This window comes from Nannospalax galili, unplaced genomic scaffold (genome assembly GCF_000622305.1).
Source record: "Nannospalax galili isolate Female #2095 unplaced genomic scaffold, S.galili_v1.0 scaffold788, whole genome shotgun sequence".
Classification (NCBI taxonomy): Eukaryota; Metazoa; Chordata; class Mammalia; order Rodentia; family Spalacidae; genus Nannospalax; species Nannospalax galili.
In genome coordinates this window covers 811,008-827,557 of record NW_008359996.1, presented here as the reverse complement: position 1 = coordinate 827,557, position 16,550 = coordinate 811,008, and the positions used below count along the sequence as shown (strand labels likewise).

The window sequence follows — 16,550 nt, the reverse complement described above, 5'->3', positions numbered from 1 at the left end:
CACTTGGGAGGCAGAGACAGATGGATCTCTATGAGTTCAAGGCCAGTCTAGGTACACGGTGAGACCCTGTCCCGAAAAAGAAAAAAAAAAAAGATGCTTTCCTCATAAAGAACATTAGCAAGAGTTGAGGTTATAATCCAGTTGGTAGAAGGCTTGCTTGGCATACACAAAGCCCTTTGCTCCATCCCCAGTACCATAGGAAAGCTGGCATGATGGCACATACCTGTAATCCTAGCACTCGAGTGGTAGAGGCAGAAGGATCAGAAATTCAAGCTCATATTTGGGTATATAAAGAATCTGTAGTCTCAGGCTACATGAGACTCTGTCTGAGAAAAAAAAAGGATATTAGCATATTTAAAGATTATTATTATTAGTTACATGTATGTGTATGTGTATTTGAATGTATGCCACATTGTGTGCATGCAAGTAGAGGCCAGAAGAAGTGTCAGATCATCTGGAGCTGGAGCTACAGGCAGTTATGAGTCATAGACTTGGGTGCTAGGAATAGAACCAGGTCTTTGAAATAACAAGTATTCTTAACCACTAAACTTGATTACCTAAAAATATTGAGTTTATCCATTTGCATGATGTATCTATCACTAACTTAGGACCTCTTTAAAGTTTTTTCAGTGGAATAAATTATTTTAACCAGGTATGGTGCTATGTCTTTAATCCCAATACCGAGGGGCTGAGACAAGAGAATTGCCATGAGTTCAAAGGTCTTTTTGAGACAGGGTCTCCCAGTAGCCCCAGCTGTCCTGGAATTCACTATGTAGACCAGGCTGGCCTTGAACTCACAGGGATCCACCTGCCTCTGCCTCCTGAGTGCTGGGATTAAAGGCGTGCACCACCAATGCCCAGCTCATAGTCCACATATTTTTAAAATAATTATTTTTGGGAATTGAACCTAGGGATTTGTGCATGTTTGGCAAATGTTCCGCTAAGCCATATCCCCAGCCCTAAAAAATTTATTCTTAGGTACTCTATATTTCTGTAAATGTTGCTTTTACATTTCCAGCATGGTTTACTGATGTGACTTATTTTATTTTTATCTTTTTGAGACAGGTTCTCCTTGTAGCCCCAGCTGTCCTGGAACTCACTATGTAGACCAGGCTGGCCTCAAAACTCACAAAAATCCGCCTGCCTCTGCCTCCCAGGTGCTGGGATTAAAGGCGTGTGCCACCACACCAGGCACTGATGTGACTTATAAAGATGATTTATTTTAAGGTCTTTCTCTTAACACTAGCAAACTTACTTGACATACAGGCAGAACCAGAGACCCAGGCATGCCCTAGGATCTGCCTGCCCCTTCATCTAGACCATGTCTGACAGATTCCATCTTTTTAATGGGAAGCTTGTCTCCATCTCCAAACCTCATTGTGTCACAGCTCTTGTCCTGAGGTGATTCGTAACTTAGTTCCCAATCAACCTTCAAAGTCAGGGATCCCTTATTCACAGCACTTTCATTGGTACGGCAAAGGGTTCTAATAAATATTCAAACACCTGATGCCTGGGATGTGAATCACAGCTCTGTGCAGTGCTTTATGTGGTGCACACTGGCACAGCTATCTATGGTGACCACCAATCGGATCTTTGTAGCATGAAGAAATTTTTTTGATTTATATTTATTTTATGTGTATGAGTATTTTGTCTACATGCAAGTAGGCCAGAAGAGGATGTCGGATCCCCTGGAACTGGAGTTACAGACAGTTGTTAACTGTCATGTGGATGCTGGGAACCTAACCCTGACACGTGTGTGTGTTTGTGCATAAATTAAAATAAGTTTTGTTTTTGTAAAAGATGGCAGCTTTCTGCAAATCAGGAAGTATCTTCTTACCAGGAATTGACTTGCTGAACCCTATCTTGGACTTCCTAGCCTCCAGAGCCATGAGAAGTATCAGTTAAGTGACCCAGTCTGTGGTACAGATTTAGCTCTACCACAGCTATGGTATAGCTTGACTTCATAATTCCTCCAAGGTACTTTTTTCTATGTCCTTTGTTTATTGTGGTGGTGCCTGGGATCAAACCCAGGCCTAGGCCCCTTTTTACCATTCTTTAAGATTTTTCTTTTTCCTTCCCCACCCTGCTCCATATAGGCTACATGTGGCCTTAAACACATAAGCCTCCTGCATCAGTCTCCTGAGTATCTGGGATTATAGTTACACATCTGACATATATATATAATGCATATATAGAGAGAGAATAGAATATATACTATCTATATCTATATATAATAGCAAGTACTATGTAGGTAGTACTTTTACATGGCTCAGAAATCTAACTAGGCACGATGCATGCCTTTAGTCCCAGCACTCAGGAGGCAGAGAGAGGTGGATCTCTGTGAGATTGAGGCCACCCTGGTGTACATAACAAGTTCCAGGCAGCTGGGGCTACAGTAAGACTCTCTCAAAAAACAACAAAAAGCCAGGCGTGGTGGTGCACGCCTTTGGTCCCAGCACTTGGGAGGCAGAGGCAGGTGGAGCTCTGTGAGTTCAAGGCCAGCCTGGTCTACATAGTGAGTTCCAGGGCAGCTGGGGCTACAGGGAGACCCTGTCTCAAAAAGGCCAAAAAAAAAGGCTGTTCTATAGACAGTCAAAGACCTATGGTCTTCAAGGAATGGGGATAAATATGTGGAGGCTTAGGATTTTCAGGATGGTAAAATTATTCCTTATGATACTATGTTGGGTACATGTCATTTTATACTTGTCAAAGCCCACAGAATGTGCAATATTGAGAATAAAGCCTGCTATAAACTATCGAATTTAGTTAATAATAATAGATTAGCTCTGGTTCATTCATTATAACAAATACAAAACACTAATGCATGGTGTTAATAATAGGGGAAAATATGTAGGAAGAAATAAGGAAACTACTTTAAAAAAAGATTTTAAAAAATCTATGTGAATGTAGGCTCTGCGTGTGGGTGGTTACCCGAGGAGACCAGACGAGAGCACTGAATCCCCTGGAATTGAAGTTACAGGCAGTTGTGAGCTGCCCAGTGCGGGTGCTTGGAACCAAACTGAGGTCCTCTGGAAGAGCAGCAAGTGTTCTTAACCACTGAGCCATCTCTCCAGCCCCTAGAAACTCTTATTTTTCAACTTAATTTCTCTGCATACCTAAAACTGCTCAGAAAAAGACAATTAACTAAAATGAAATTAAGTTTTGCTACTTACTCATTTTTTGAGACAGGTTTGTGCTATGTAGCCCTAGTTGGCCTCAAACTCACTATGTAGACCAGGCTGGCCTTGAGCTCTCAGATCTCCAGCCTGCCTCTAGGCCTCCTGACTACTGAGATTAAAGGCATGAGCAACCTCACCCAGCCCTATTGTTACTGTTTTTGAAGTAGGGGCTCAAACTCTCTATGTAGTTGAGGATGGTCTTGAATACCTGATCCTCCTGCAACACCTGACCTGTCTTGTGACTGTCATTATTATTACTATCATTTTTATTTTTGCAGTGCTGGAGAGTTGCATCCCAGGGCCTTGTATCTGCTTCTCAGCAAGGCCTTCAGAATACCCTGTAGCACATTTGGGGTATTTTTTTTTTTTGAGACAGGGTCTCATGTATCCCAGGCTGACCTAGAATTTATTATGTAGCCAAAGATGACTTTGAACAAATCCTCCTGTGTCTATATCCCAAGTGTTAGGATTGTAGGCATGTGGCATCATGTCCAGCAGAGGTTCCTAATTCTTTTGAGAATTTCACATCTGCTGTTGGAAAAGTTTCTGATATACCAACAACAATGCCAATGAGTCTGCAGATGAACTGACTTTATTCTACTTTTCCCTGGGCATAATGGTGCATGCCTGTGATCCAGCCATTTAGGAGGTAGAGTTAGAAGGATCAGGTGTTGAAGGCCAGCCTGGGCTACATGAATCCATGATCCCATAACACAAATAAAAATAAATAAATCAGCCTGATCTAACAGCAAGTTCTAAGACAGCCAGTGCTACATAGTGAGACCTTATCTCCAAAAAAATTAAATAAAATTCCACCTCTCATGGGACATGGGACATGATGTTACATACCTGTGATTCAGACCCAGGAGGCTGAAGCAGAGGGCTGGTGAGTTCAAGGACAGACTAGGCTACATAGTGAGACTCTGTCTCAAAACAAAATACTAAAATAATTCTATTTCTCCACCCTTTAAAGTTGGTATGGAATTATGATTCACTTTGCATAGAATACACTAGAAGTAATTTACAGATTCAGAGCAGGGCCTTAGAGACACCGGAGCCTCCTTTCTCATCCTTTTGGAGCCCTGAGGTCACAATGCTATGGATAAACCCAGGACAAAATGTCACATGGCGGGCCTGGAGAGATGGCTCAGGGGTTAAGAGCACTGACTGCTCTTGCAGAGGACCCGGGTTCGATTCCTAGCACCCACATGACCATCCTTAACTCCAGTTCCAGGGGAATCTGAAGCCCTCTTCTGACCTCCGAGGTATTGCACAACATGGGTGTGCTCACATACATGCAGGTAATACACTCATACACATAAAATAAATAAAATAAAATAAAATATTTCACATGGAGAGAAGGGCACAGCCACTCAGCTCAGTCATCAGAACTAGCATTTTGGATACGAGTGCGGATGAGCCCATCTTGGGTCACCCAGCCCAAGCAGAGGTGCCTGATGGCTGTACCACTTGCATAATCGAGGCTAGATCAGCAGGAAAACCACTCAGTCACCCTCAGAATCTAGAAAAACAACAAATGTCTGTTTTAGCCTAGTTTGTAACCCTGAGTTTCTGGAATGCTTTTTTATGCAGCAGTGACTATCTATATATTTTTCAGAAGTGGGGTTGCTGGCTCAAAGTGTGTATTCATTTCACATTTTTGCTCAGGTATCGTCCAGGTTGTATTACTTTGCCTTCCTACCAACAATGGGTGAATGTACTTGTTTGCCCACTGTCTTAATGAAAAATATCTTGTCAAATTTATGGATTTAAGATAGTACAATAGGGGCTGGAGAGATGGTTCAGCAGTTAAGAACACTGTTCTTGCAGAAGACCTGGGTTCGAATCCTAGCACCCACATGGCAGCTAACAATTGTCTGTAACTCTAGTTCCAGGGGATCCAACAGCCTCTTCTGTCCTCCTTGGGCATTGCACAACACGGGTGCACTTACTTACATGCAGGCAATACTCGAATACACATAAAATAAAAAAAATAGGGCATGGTGGCACACGCCTTTAATCCCAGCACTCAGGAGGCAGAGGCAGGCGGATCCTCTGTGAGTTCGAGAACAGCCTGGTCTACAGAGTGAGTTCCAGGCAGCTGGAGCTACAGGGAGACCTTTTCTCAAAAAGACGAAAAAATAACTAAAATAAATAAATTAAAAATAAATAAATAAAAATAAAAGATAGTGTGATAATAAAAAGTAATCAGGGATGGTGGCACATGACTGTAATCTCAGCGCTCAGGAGACAGAGGCAGGAGAATTTCTCTGCATTCAAGGTCAGCCTAGTCTACAAAGTGATTTCCAGGCCCACAAGGGCTACATAGTGAGATCCAGTCTAAACAAAAAATAAAAACAAAACACCAAATAAAAGTAGTGTCTATTTCAGCATTGTTTTGTTGTCATTGTTTTGGTTTATTCGGTGCCAAAGCATTGAATTTAGGGTCTTGTGCATGATAGGTAAGTACCTACCACTGAGATGCATCTCTGGTCCTTAGTTTGTATGAAATAAGGTCTCCATGCCGTTCTGGAACACACTATCCTCCTACCTCTGCCTCCAGAGTGCTAGGGCTACAGGCCTATACCACGGTTTCCAGTCTGACTTTCATTTTTATTATTATGTGTGATGTTGGACACCTACACGGATGCTAGAGGCCTTACGTATTTTTTGTAAATTGTCCTATTATTTGTTTTAAAATTAAACTGTTGATCTTTCCTATCAGTACATGGGAACTCTTTAAGCAGTAAGGAGATTAGATATTGGTATATAAGTATTACAAATATATTTCTCAATTTGTTTTTTACTCTTCCTTATTTTTATTTTTTATTTATTTTTTGCTCTTTTTGAGACAGAGTCTCCCTGTAACCCCAGCTGGCCTGGAACTCACTATGTAGACCAGGCTGGCCTTGAACTCACAGAGATCTGCCTGCCTCTGCCTCCCGAGCGCTGGGATTAAAGGCGTGTGCCACCATGCCTGGTGTTACTCTTGCTTATTTTAAAAGATTTATTTATCATTTATTTATGTCAAATTCATTATGTAGCTGAAGATGATCATGAACTTCTGACTTTCCTGCCTCTCCCTCCTGAGTCTGGGATTACAAGTGTGGACCACCATGCCTGGTTATGCAGTCCTGAGGACTCTGCATGCTTCATGTGCTCTACCAACCGAGCTGCATTTCCAGCCTTTTCTTTAGACAAGGTCTCATGTAGCCCTGGTCCACCTCAAACTTGTCAAGTAACCAAGGCTGGTTTTGAACTCCTGATCCTCCCTCCTGCCTCTACCTCTCAAGGGCCACCAGGCCCTGCTCAATAAATTAATAATATAAAGTGTTTATATTGGTGCTTGCATATATAAGTATAAATAGTAAATGAAAATAAACAATTTTATTCATTCATGAATATTTATTGGCTAGCTAGTACATGCCAGGCACTGTTGAAGGTGCTGGGGACCCATCAGTGAATAAGGTGAAAATCTTTGTGCACATAGAGTTTATATTCTAGTAGTGTGCAAAATATGTAGCCCTAGAGATCCCAGTGCAGTACAGGAATTGGCAAGGCCACTAGCTTAGCACCTGGTGCACAGTGGGGCTCAGGAGATGGAAGGGAAAGGAAGATCCTGGGCCAGCAGCAGAGTGGAATCCCAGTAGAGGGACTAGGACTGCTGAAATCCTGAGTAGCAATCACTATCACCATCCAACAGCCGCAAAGAACAGTAGCCCAGAGCAGGCGCTGCTCTGTTCTCATATCTCATTTAACCCTTACAGCAACACGAGGAGTTTAGTGCTGTTGTTTTCAGTTTTCAGATGGGAACTAAAGCAGAGAGAGGTTAAGTAGCCTCATCAAGGTGAGTGAGCTGGGATCCCAGCTCAGGCCATCCGGCCCCAGTGTTGGTAGGATTGGATCTGCAAGTAGAGAGGGCAGCACAGGTTGCTAGGTCTCAGGATCATACACAACCTGAACTTCAGACAAATTAGAAAGAACATATGCCCCTCCTAACACCCACACACCCAAGACCCACTATACTCAATACACACTTCAAGGCTACTAAGGGCCTAGGAGGAACAAGGGGGTCAGCTGTGGGGTGCGCCATCCCCAGGGCTAGTCCATCCCAATGGTCTGTCTCCTCCATAATATTACTCCACAAGGCTTTGAATCAGCCCTCCTGGGACCTTAAGTCATTGTCTCAAGGCCTGTGATTCCACCCAGAAACCACAAATAAAATAATGAATATTGTAATCCTGAGAAGCTTTAACAGAGGCACTAACACTTCCACACTGCAGCTGGAGGCCAAGAAAGCAACTATTCAAGAAGCAGGAGATGAAACTGGAGGGTCCAGAGAAGAGATGGGACCCACAGTAGCAGACGTTCGGAAAGGGGGAACCATTACCAATTTACAAGACCCTTCCACATCCTTTCTAACCTTTCTTGGCATATTTAACATTGTTCAAATCTTACCTTATACAAGGAAGAAACTGTCAGACCATGTTGTCAAAGGGGGAATTTGAATCTCAGAGGGAAACAGGAAGTATTCAAGATCACACACAGGGCTAGGAGACAGGTGGCTGAGAGCCTTCCTCCCTAATAATAATAGAGAATGGGAGGAAGCAGGGGGCGGTGTAGGAGGCAAGCAGCAAAGAACTGGAGAGGCAGATGCAAATGTAGAAGACCCCACAGCAGACAGATTCTTCCACTTTATCTTCAGGGCAGGCAGAGCTGGGCCTCCTGAGATGCAAACCAACATTGCATTCCCTCTGTGGGGTGATCAGGGCCGCACTATCCTCACTCCCTCATTCCCAACCCCAGGCAAACTACATTCGACTGCGTTCTGAAGGATCGACACCCCCCACAGGAGGGATCAGACAGCACTTGGCAGTTTCCAGTCGCCCACTCCTCTGCAGTCATCTATTGAAGACATGGGAAATCAAGGTCCAGAGACAAGAAGTGCCTCTCCAAAATTCCATAGCAACTCAAGCTCAGAAATCTAAGCTTCCTGACCAGAACTTACTAGACAGGGACCTCTGCTTCAACCTTCTCTCTGGAGATATAATATTCATTTTTTGGCTGTGCTGACACTCACTCAAGAAACTTGGGGGGGATTTCGCCTGTACAACGTGAGTCTCACAAGTGCAGGGATTTTTGTCTGTTGATCCCCGATGTATCACCAGCCCCTAGAACATTGTCTGCCCCATAGAATGTGCCAATATATACAAATCAAGTAATTGTATGCCCAGAGAGACAGGCACAGGAGAGATACTGAAACCTTATCTTTAGATCCGGAAGCCACGGACTTTATTTTCAAATACATGAAAAGCTAAAAATCTGATCATGTCTTCTTATCAGGGTCCACTTTGTGCCAGGAACTGAACTTGGTGTTGGGGACTTAGTGAAAGACAAACATGTTCAGACTTCGGGTGTAAGGAAGGGGTGAGGCTGTAAGTGATCCCCAGCGCAACATAGTACATTTTGCAGTCTGAGCAGCTCTAAAATGGTCTCGCGGCTCAGGTGGCGCGCTCAGCAGGACTGCAATGTTCCTGCGGGGCGCCGGCCGCCCACCTGTCAGAGGCTGTGCCAAGAGAATGCAGGAGAAAAGCTTTCTACCTTGGCTGAGGTCATTTCCCACCCCCAGATTCTCTGCCTCCAAAACCCTGCAATTCTCTGACGCTGTAGACTTGGATCTCGCTATCTTCTGACTTTCAAGGTCTCCTGATGCTGACAGCCCCAAATTTTAAGTCTTCAGCCTTCCCACGCCAGGGACCCAAAAGAAAAAACAAGCGAACTCTGCAAGGGCCGCATTACCCACTCTTCAGCAGGCCTGAGGGTAGGAAGTGTCCCCTTCCCCATCTCGCAGGAGCTGTGGAGACATAGCTCAGGCTCTGGGGTGTTGGCGACGTCGGAAGACTCAAGTCCCAGGGATGGCATTGACAGCGCCGTAACACGTGACGGGCTGTCACATTGTGCAGCGGGTGAAGACGGGGCCGGCCCGTCACGTGACGGAGGAGGGGGCGCCATGGGGTGATATGAGATGCGTGTCTCTTAGATTACGTGGAATGACGCATTCCCACCCCTTTTGGCAACTAGATTTCATCAGTCCGAAGAGGAGACATTCCGGTCCAGGGGGCAGGCTCTCGGATCCAGACAGTTTGCTTCCGTTCCCTCGCGCACCAGCTTCCGACCTCCGCCCTCCCCTAGGGCGAGGAAGAGCCGAGACCTGGTGCGCATGCTCCAACCATCCCAGAGGGGCGGGACTGCGGCTAGGGAGCGGGAGGGGGGAAGACAAGGGAATTCAACCTGTAGAACTTTGGGGGTCCGGGGATCGACTCCTTCCCTTCCACTGTGGATGCTGCAGGAGGCGGGGCCTGGCAGTTCCTGGGGGTGTTGGGGTTCGCGGGGGAGGTGTCCGTGTGAGAGGGGTACAGGACTTCCGAACTTAGAATATTGAGGCTCTCGGGGTTCAGGCTCCGGGGAGAGGGAGCTCGGGCCGCCATGCGCGACAGGACCCACGAGCTGAGGCAGGTGAGAACCGGGGCTGCAGGGTTGGGGGCGGGCGGGCGGACTGGAACGAGAGATTCCCGGTCTTCGGGTCCGGGGGCGGGTGGCTGCTGGCCAGGAAGGAAATTCCCGGAAGCCTGCGGGTCTTGCGGGGCGAGAGCCGCAGCGAGGAAGTGATGCCCGTGACTTCGGCCCCGGCAGGGGGATAACAGCTCGGACGATGAGGACGAGGTTCGAGTCGCGCTGGTGGTGCACCCGGGTTCAGCTCGGCTGGGGAGCCCGGACGATGAGTTCTTCCAGAAGGTAAGGGGCTGGAATCCTGGCCTGGATACTCCAGAGGTCAGGAGGACGAGGAGTAGGGCGGATCGGAGTACGACTTATCTCTTCAGCCCTTTCGGTCTTCATCCCTAGGTCCAAACTATTCGGCAGACTATGGCCAAACTGGAGAATAAAGTCCGGGAGTTGGAGAAACAGCAGGTCACCATTCTGGCCACGCCCCTTCCCGAGGAGAGTAAGCACGCTCAGCCTGGTGGATTATGGGGGTTGTAGTTCCATATAGGTGGTGGCTAGGGTGGTGGTTTGGTTTGGTTTGGTTTGGTTTGGTTTTGAGGTAGGGGTGGTGGTTTGGAAGTCTTGGCCTTCTCTTGTTTAGGCATGAAGCAGGACCTGCAGAACCTGCGTGATGAGATCAAACAGCTGGGGAGAGAAATCCGGGCACAGCTGAAAGGTGAGTTTCTCGGACCTCAGACAGATCTTTCCTTCTGGGCATATCTGGGGAGTACGTTGCCCAGAGAGGTCAGTGATATGTCCAGGTCACACAGCCGGCCTAGGTTTAGAATCAATGCACATGCCTGCTTCTCAGAGTCCTTTGTTACTATTACTATTACCATTAAATTTACATTGAAAGTACTTACCACTATAGGTCTTGCAGCCTAATGTGTATTCTTTGGGCAGACAGATGGGGGTTTTGTTAGGAGGCTACCTCACCACTTCTGGAAACCCACTGATGGACTACAAAGAGAAATAGACTTTTTCCTCTTAGAGATTCAGAACTAACCTCCTCCTCTTCCCCCTCCCGATCCTTTCCCCCTCTTCCTGAAGTCCTCCATCATCATCATGTTTACTACTGAGATATACCCCAGCTCATAGTCACTTTGTAATAAAAATCCTGTGGAAAAGAGAACCTCCCTATTATGTAGCTGGATGTAGACATGGCCTTTTGTTATGGCCCCAAAACTATGTATTTATTTATTAACTTACACATATGTATGTATTTTTGAGACAAGGTCTCACTGTATAGCCCAGGTTGGCCTCAAACTCACAGAAATCCCCTTGTTTCTACCTCCCCAGTGTTGGCCCAGCCTCCCAAATAATTTTTAGAAATCTCAGGTCAAACTCTCCTTTCCATCGACCCTTGTATCCCCCACAGCCATAGAGCCCCAGGAGGAAGCTGATGAAAATTATAACTCAGTCAACACAAGAATGAAGAAAACCCAGGTGGGTTTCACTTTCCTAGAATGAGGACGTTTCAGCAAATGTTCCATAGATTACTGATGGTGACTGTGAGGCAAGGGCCCTGAGACATCCGGGATCTCTGTCCTTATGATTTCCCACATTGGGAAGCTGCTGCTCAAAGAGAGAAAGAACTCACTGAAGATAGAGAATCTGGGTCTCACGATGCTCAATCCTTTATAGCGCCCTACCTCCTTCTCCATCCAAGGAGTATTTACTGTGTCCCCAGATGTGATTTATACTTGGCTGTGAGAGACATACTTTCCCAGAGCTGAGATAGGGAATTTGGGGTAAATAGGAACAGAGATATTTTTCATGTAGGACTTGGTACCTAGTGGCTCTGCCCAGGGAAGAAGAGAAAGCAGAAATGACTGGTGACATCCTTTGCCCCATAGACAGACTTCAAGAAATAAGGAAGAAGGGTTGATGAGATGGCTCAGTGGAGAAAGGCATTTGCCACCAAGCCTAATAACCTCAGTTTAATCTCTAGAATCCCCACAGTAGAGGAGAGAACTGACTCCCACAAGTTGTCCTTTGACCTCCACATATGTGCATGGCATGTGTTTCCTCTTCCCCATGCATACACATACCAAATAAATATACTAAAATAGGACTTAAAATTTGTTTTAAAGAATTAAGGAAGAGGAACTTGCATCAGGCAACATCTTAGTAAGCAGATTTGAAGTGACCTGACTGGATCCTTCTGGATGTCCAGTGAAGAGTGGTTGGAGTTCTTGGAAGTCAGGATTGGAGTAGCTGGAGCCAGAATTCTACCAGATCAGGAAGAGAGGTTTGAGCATCTTGAGAGGGTGCAGAAGTGTGAGTCCAGGAGATGAAGGCATCAGGAGAGGAACAAAAGAGCAGCGTACCCAGAGAGGTACCACGGTGCTTACTGGTTTGAGAGGCCAAGGGCTCAGAGGACAGCATGGTGACATTGAGGCAGGTGAGCGGACCTCCAGTCTAAGCAGCAAGGTTGACATTCAGCAGGCGTTCAACAAATATACATTGAGTGCCCGTGTGCTAGACTCTTGAATAGAAAATAAAAAATTCATACTCTTGAAACATTTACATTCTAGTTGGGCAAGACAGTCGCCAAATAAATAAATTACTTTAGAATATAATAAGTATTAGAAGGAAAAACGGCAGAGGAGAAAGGATGGGGAGTGCTGGCAGAGGGAGGGTAATAATTGAAATGAGAAGTGCAGGTAGAGCTGAGTGGTAGAATGTGTACTTAGCACGTGTGAGGCCCTGGCTTCCTTCACCAACCTGCAAAAAAATGTTTATTTATTGGCGTGTTTAGTGTGGGGGGGGTGGGGGGGGTGTATGCGGGCAAGCGCACAGCACAGTGCTCATGTTGAGGTCAGAGGAATGGGTTCTCACCTTTCACTTGGTTGAGGCAGGGTCTCTCTTTTCCTGTTGCCGCACTGCACTGTGTACTGCATGAAGCTGGCCCCAAGCTTCCCAGGTAGTCTCTGCCTCCCATTTCACCTTAGGAGAGCTTGAATTATAGATCCACTGCATCTGGCTTTTTACATGGGTTCTGGGGATCAAACGTGTCATTGTGCTTGTGCAGCTAGCGTTTTACTTGCTGAGCCATCTCCCTAGCCCCCCAAATAAAAAGTAAGGACTGAAGATGTAGTTTATTTACTAGAGTGTTTGCCTAGCATGGATTAAATTCCCATCACCACAGATACAGGGGATATTGGTACACAATGTAATCCCAGCAGGCCAGTCTGCTTTATATAACATAAACCAAAATAGCTGGACATGGTGACACATGCCTTTAATCCCAGCACTCTGGAGGCAGAGGCAGAACGATTTCTGTGTGTTCAAGGCCGTCTTGGTCTACCTAATGTGTTCTGGGCCAGCCAGAGCTACTACACACTGAGACTCTTTCTCAAAAACAAAACAACCCCCCCATAAGTAATAGTAATAATAATAAATAAAATCAAAATTTAAAAATAAAAAATAATTAGATGAAGCCAGATGTGGTTTTCATCTGTAATCCGAGTACCCAGGGAGGTGGAGGGAGATCAGGAGTTCAAGGTCATCCTTAGCTGTGTAGTGAGTTCAAGGCCAGCCTGAGCTATTATATGAGACTCTGCTTGAAAACCAATCAACCAACCAACAAAAAATAAACAAGATGAGGAAAGCTTCATTGAAAAGGTGACAATTGAACAAAGGCCAAAGGTGTTTGTGAGGAATGAGCATTCTAGGCAGAAGGCACAGTGACTACAAAGGCTGAGCTGAGAGTGTGCTTTGTTCAGGGAGAAATAAGCCAGTGGGGTGGTAAAAGGAGAGGGAACATAGGGAGGAAGGAGGGGACAGTGGAAGGAGGTGAGGTCAGAGGGGTATCTAACAGTGGGTGGACAGACAGAGCATGTTTGGGCCTTGTGGGCTCTGATAAAGCCTTTGGCTTTCATTCTAAGGAGTGAGGGAGCCTAGTAAAGTCGTTATCACAAGGTGGTTATGGCCTCAGGCACACATGATAACTCTTGCTCACTGACCTCTGGGGATGCCAAGGCCAAGACAGACAGGGATCTTCCTGAAGTGACCAGCTAGAGTCTCCATTCTCAGCATGGGGTCCTGTCCCAGCAATTCGTGGAGCTCATCAACAAGTGCAACTCAATGCAGTCTGAATACCGAGAGAAGAATGTGGAGCGCATTCGGAGGCAGCTGAAGATCAGTGAGTTGGGGTGCCTGGTTTACAGGGTTAGGGAGCACTGATCTGGCTCTGAACTGACCTTTCCTTTTGCAGCCAATGCTGGAATGGTGTCTGATGAGGAGCTGGAGCAGATGCTGGATAGTGGGCAGAGCGAGGTGTTTGTGTCTAATGTGAGTAGCCACAGCCAGCCTCTCTGCTCACCTCCCATCTTTGAATCCTGGTACCTTTGTGTGGAGGGCAGGCTCAGGAGGGAATTAATTAGAATGCCAGGAGTTGTAGATCAGAGGTCTGTTCCAGAAACTCAACAGGAACTTTGGATCTGCTGGTGGTCTATCTGTGACCTCTTCCCCATTCCTACCTACTCCCTAGATACTGAAGGACACACAGGTGACGCGACAGGCCCTAAATGAGATCTCAGCCCGACACAGTGAGATCCAGCAGCTGGAGCGCAGTATTCGTGAGCTTCATGAGATCTTCACTTTCCTGGCTACTGAGGTGGAGATGCAGGTGGGCACTTGAGGCAGCCCTTAGACAGGAAGCCATGCACAGTCCACACTCTTGAGCTCCACCTGTAGACAGTATCCTGGGCTTGTATGGTCTTCCAGGCTCCATGTTCCCAGGTGGCCCCTACTTCCATCCTTAGCCAATTTTGCCTACCTCCACAGCTACCCAGAAGGCCACTCCTCAGATTTCTCCAAGGTTGGAGTGGCATTCCTTTGGCCCTTTGTAGGGGTCAGGGCATGCTCCTAGCCCTATCCTGGAGGTGCTGACCTCCACCATGCTGCAGCCATCTCCTTTGCAGGGCTCTTGTGCAGTGCAAGTACCAGGACCTAAGGCTGGTAGTGCCAGGAAGAGGCAGGGGCTGGGGTGAAGACAGGCCTACAGGAACGGGTGAATTTACACAGTTATGAGGGGACACAGGTTTGCCAGTTAGGAAAAAGGTACTAGCCCCATAAGGCCAAGGCAACAGGCCCCTACTGCAAATGGCATGGTATAGAACAAGGGAATAGGAAGAGACCGTATGTGGTGCTAAAAGCCATATTGAGTCTGAACATTGTCAGATCTGTCTGCTGGATCTTGGTTAGTGCAGTTTTTGTTTGGTTTGGTTTTCTGCCAAGAATATCTATCAGGTATTTTGGGCTGGGATGGGCAGAGTAACTGCTGACCTCTCACACCCAGTCATCCCTGCCTTTCTGAACTACCCCTTTCTCTGAGCAGGAGGAGATGATCAACCGGATTGAGAAGAATATCCAGAACTCAGCGGACTTTGTGGAACGTGGTCAGGAACATGTCAAGATAGCACTTGAGAACCAGAAGAAGGCGAGGAAGGTGAGCCTTCAGCCTGGCCCAGACCCTTGGGTACTCCCGAATGACTCTCCCTGACCCTTGCTCTCCCACAGAAAAAAGTTATGATTGCCATCTGTGTTTCTATCATTGTCCTCATTTTGGCTGTCGTCATTATCATCGCTACGGTAGTTGGATAATGCCACATATTTTTGGTAAGATATGGTGAGCCTATCTCATTCCCAGCACCAGCTTTTCCCTCTACCTCCCTCACCCATTTCTCTCCTTCCCTTTCAGGCACTGGGAGTAGCAGGGACCCAGGTCCTGACCTTCCCTCCCAACAGCTGTGGAGGCAGTCCACAGCCTCCAGCCAACCCTATCCTCACACTGACCTCCATGCAGAGGGGCATATAGCTCTTGGGGTCCTTCCCCTTCAAGCCACAATGCCTGGGAGAGGGCCTGCAGTGTCCTTTTGGGCAGGAACACATGGTTTTGTAAAAAAAAAAAAATATATATATATATAAATAAATAAAAAGCTTTGGAGCCTCCTGCGCCTGTGTATTTCTGGAAAGGCTGGCCCAGGCTTCCAAGTATCTGTTCTCTCTACCTCCTGGCCATTCCCGAGGTTAGACCTAGTCTAGACAGGCTCAAATCAGACTTCCCTAAGTGTGTGACCAAGCACAGCAGGCTCGTTCTACCCACATTGTAGGAAAGGTAGGCTTGGGAGAGGTAGTGCCCATAACTGACTTCAGCCCAGTACTGTCTCACCACTGGGACAACATACGTGGAGTGATGAGCTGACCAGGCCAGGCCAGGGCTGGGACAAAGGGGAAATGTGTTATGTGAGAGATAGCAGTGGTGTTCCTGAGGCCAAGAGGAGGAGACATCGAAAAAAAGTACTTGAGTAATTGAGGTAATTACTTTGAACACATACAGCTGGCCTCAGTAGAGACACATTTATTGAGGATGCTAAATGTAATGGAAAAAGACAGCATAAGAGGTTGCAAGGCAGAAGGACCAACAGGCCAGGCCCTATGACCAGAGACTCATCACCCATAGTGGTATACCTGGATTATGGAGGTTATCCAGTAGAAGCAGGTAGAGGAGGTAAAGGTTTCTGGACCCTCTTTGTGTTTTACAAGGCACATGAGTTGCAGACCCTTATTCTAATTTCTTTTTATAATTTTTTTAGGGGGGTCTTTCTTGAGACAAGGTCTCCCTGTAGCCCCAGCTGTCCTGGAACTCGCTATGTAGACCAGGCTGGCCTTGAACTCAAAGAGATCCGCCTGCCTCTGCCTCCTGAGTGCTGGGATTAAAGACGTGCGCCACCACGCCCAGCTTATTTTTAAAATTATTTTTATTTTATGTGTATGAATGTATTACCTGCATGTATATAAGTGCACCCATGTTGTGCAATA

General features: G+C 46.4%; 1 protein-coding gene across 1 annotated transcript; it reads left to right on the top strand.

Moving 5' to 3' along the window:
* Positions 1-6,622: 6,622 nt before the first annotated feature.
* On the top strand, positions 6,623-15,683 carry Stx4 (syntaxin 4). Its single transcript, XM_008823816.3, has 11 exons — positions 6,623-9,695; positions 9,873-9,974; positions 10,083-10,182; positions 10,324-10,398; positions 11,101-11,168; positions 13,761-13,869; positions 13,942-14,018; positions 14,218-14,355; positions 15,067-15,177; positions 15,249-15,347; positions 15,430-15,683. Exons 1-10 carry the CDS (start codon positions 9,666-9,668, stop codon positions 15,330-15,332), a joined length of 894 nt encoding a protein of 297 aa, XP_008822038.1. The 5' UTR covers positions 6,623-9,665; the 3' UTR covers positions 15,333-15,347; positions 15,430-15,683.
* The last annotated feature ends 867 nt before the right edge of the window (positions 15,684-16,550 follow it).

What these genes read in the sequence shown, in the direction of transcription:
- Stx4 (XM_008823816.3), top strand. Translation starts at nt 9,666, where the DNA reads ATGCGCGACAGGACCCACGAGCTGAGGCAG. An exon ending in ACGATGAGTTCTTCCAGAAG is followed by an intron (nt 9,975 to 10,082) that starts GTAAGGGGCTGG and finishes CTTCATCCCTAG; the next exon opens with GTCCAAACTATTCGGCAGAC. An exon ending in CTACTGAGGTGGAGATGCAG is followed by an intron (nt 14,356 to 15,066) that starts GTGGGCACTTGA and finishes TTCTCTGAGCAG; the next exon opens with GAGGAGATGATCAACCGGAT.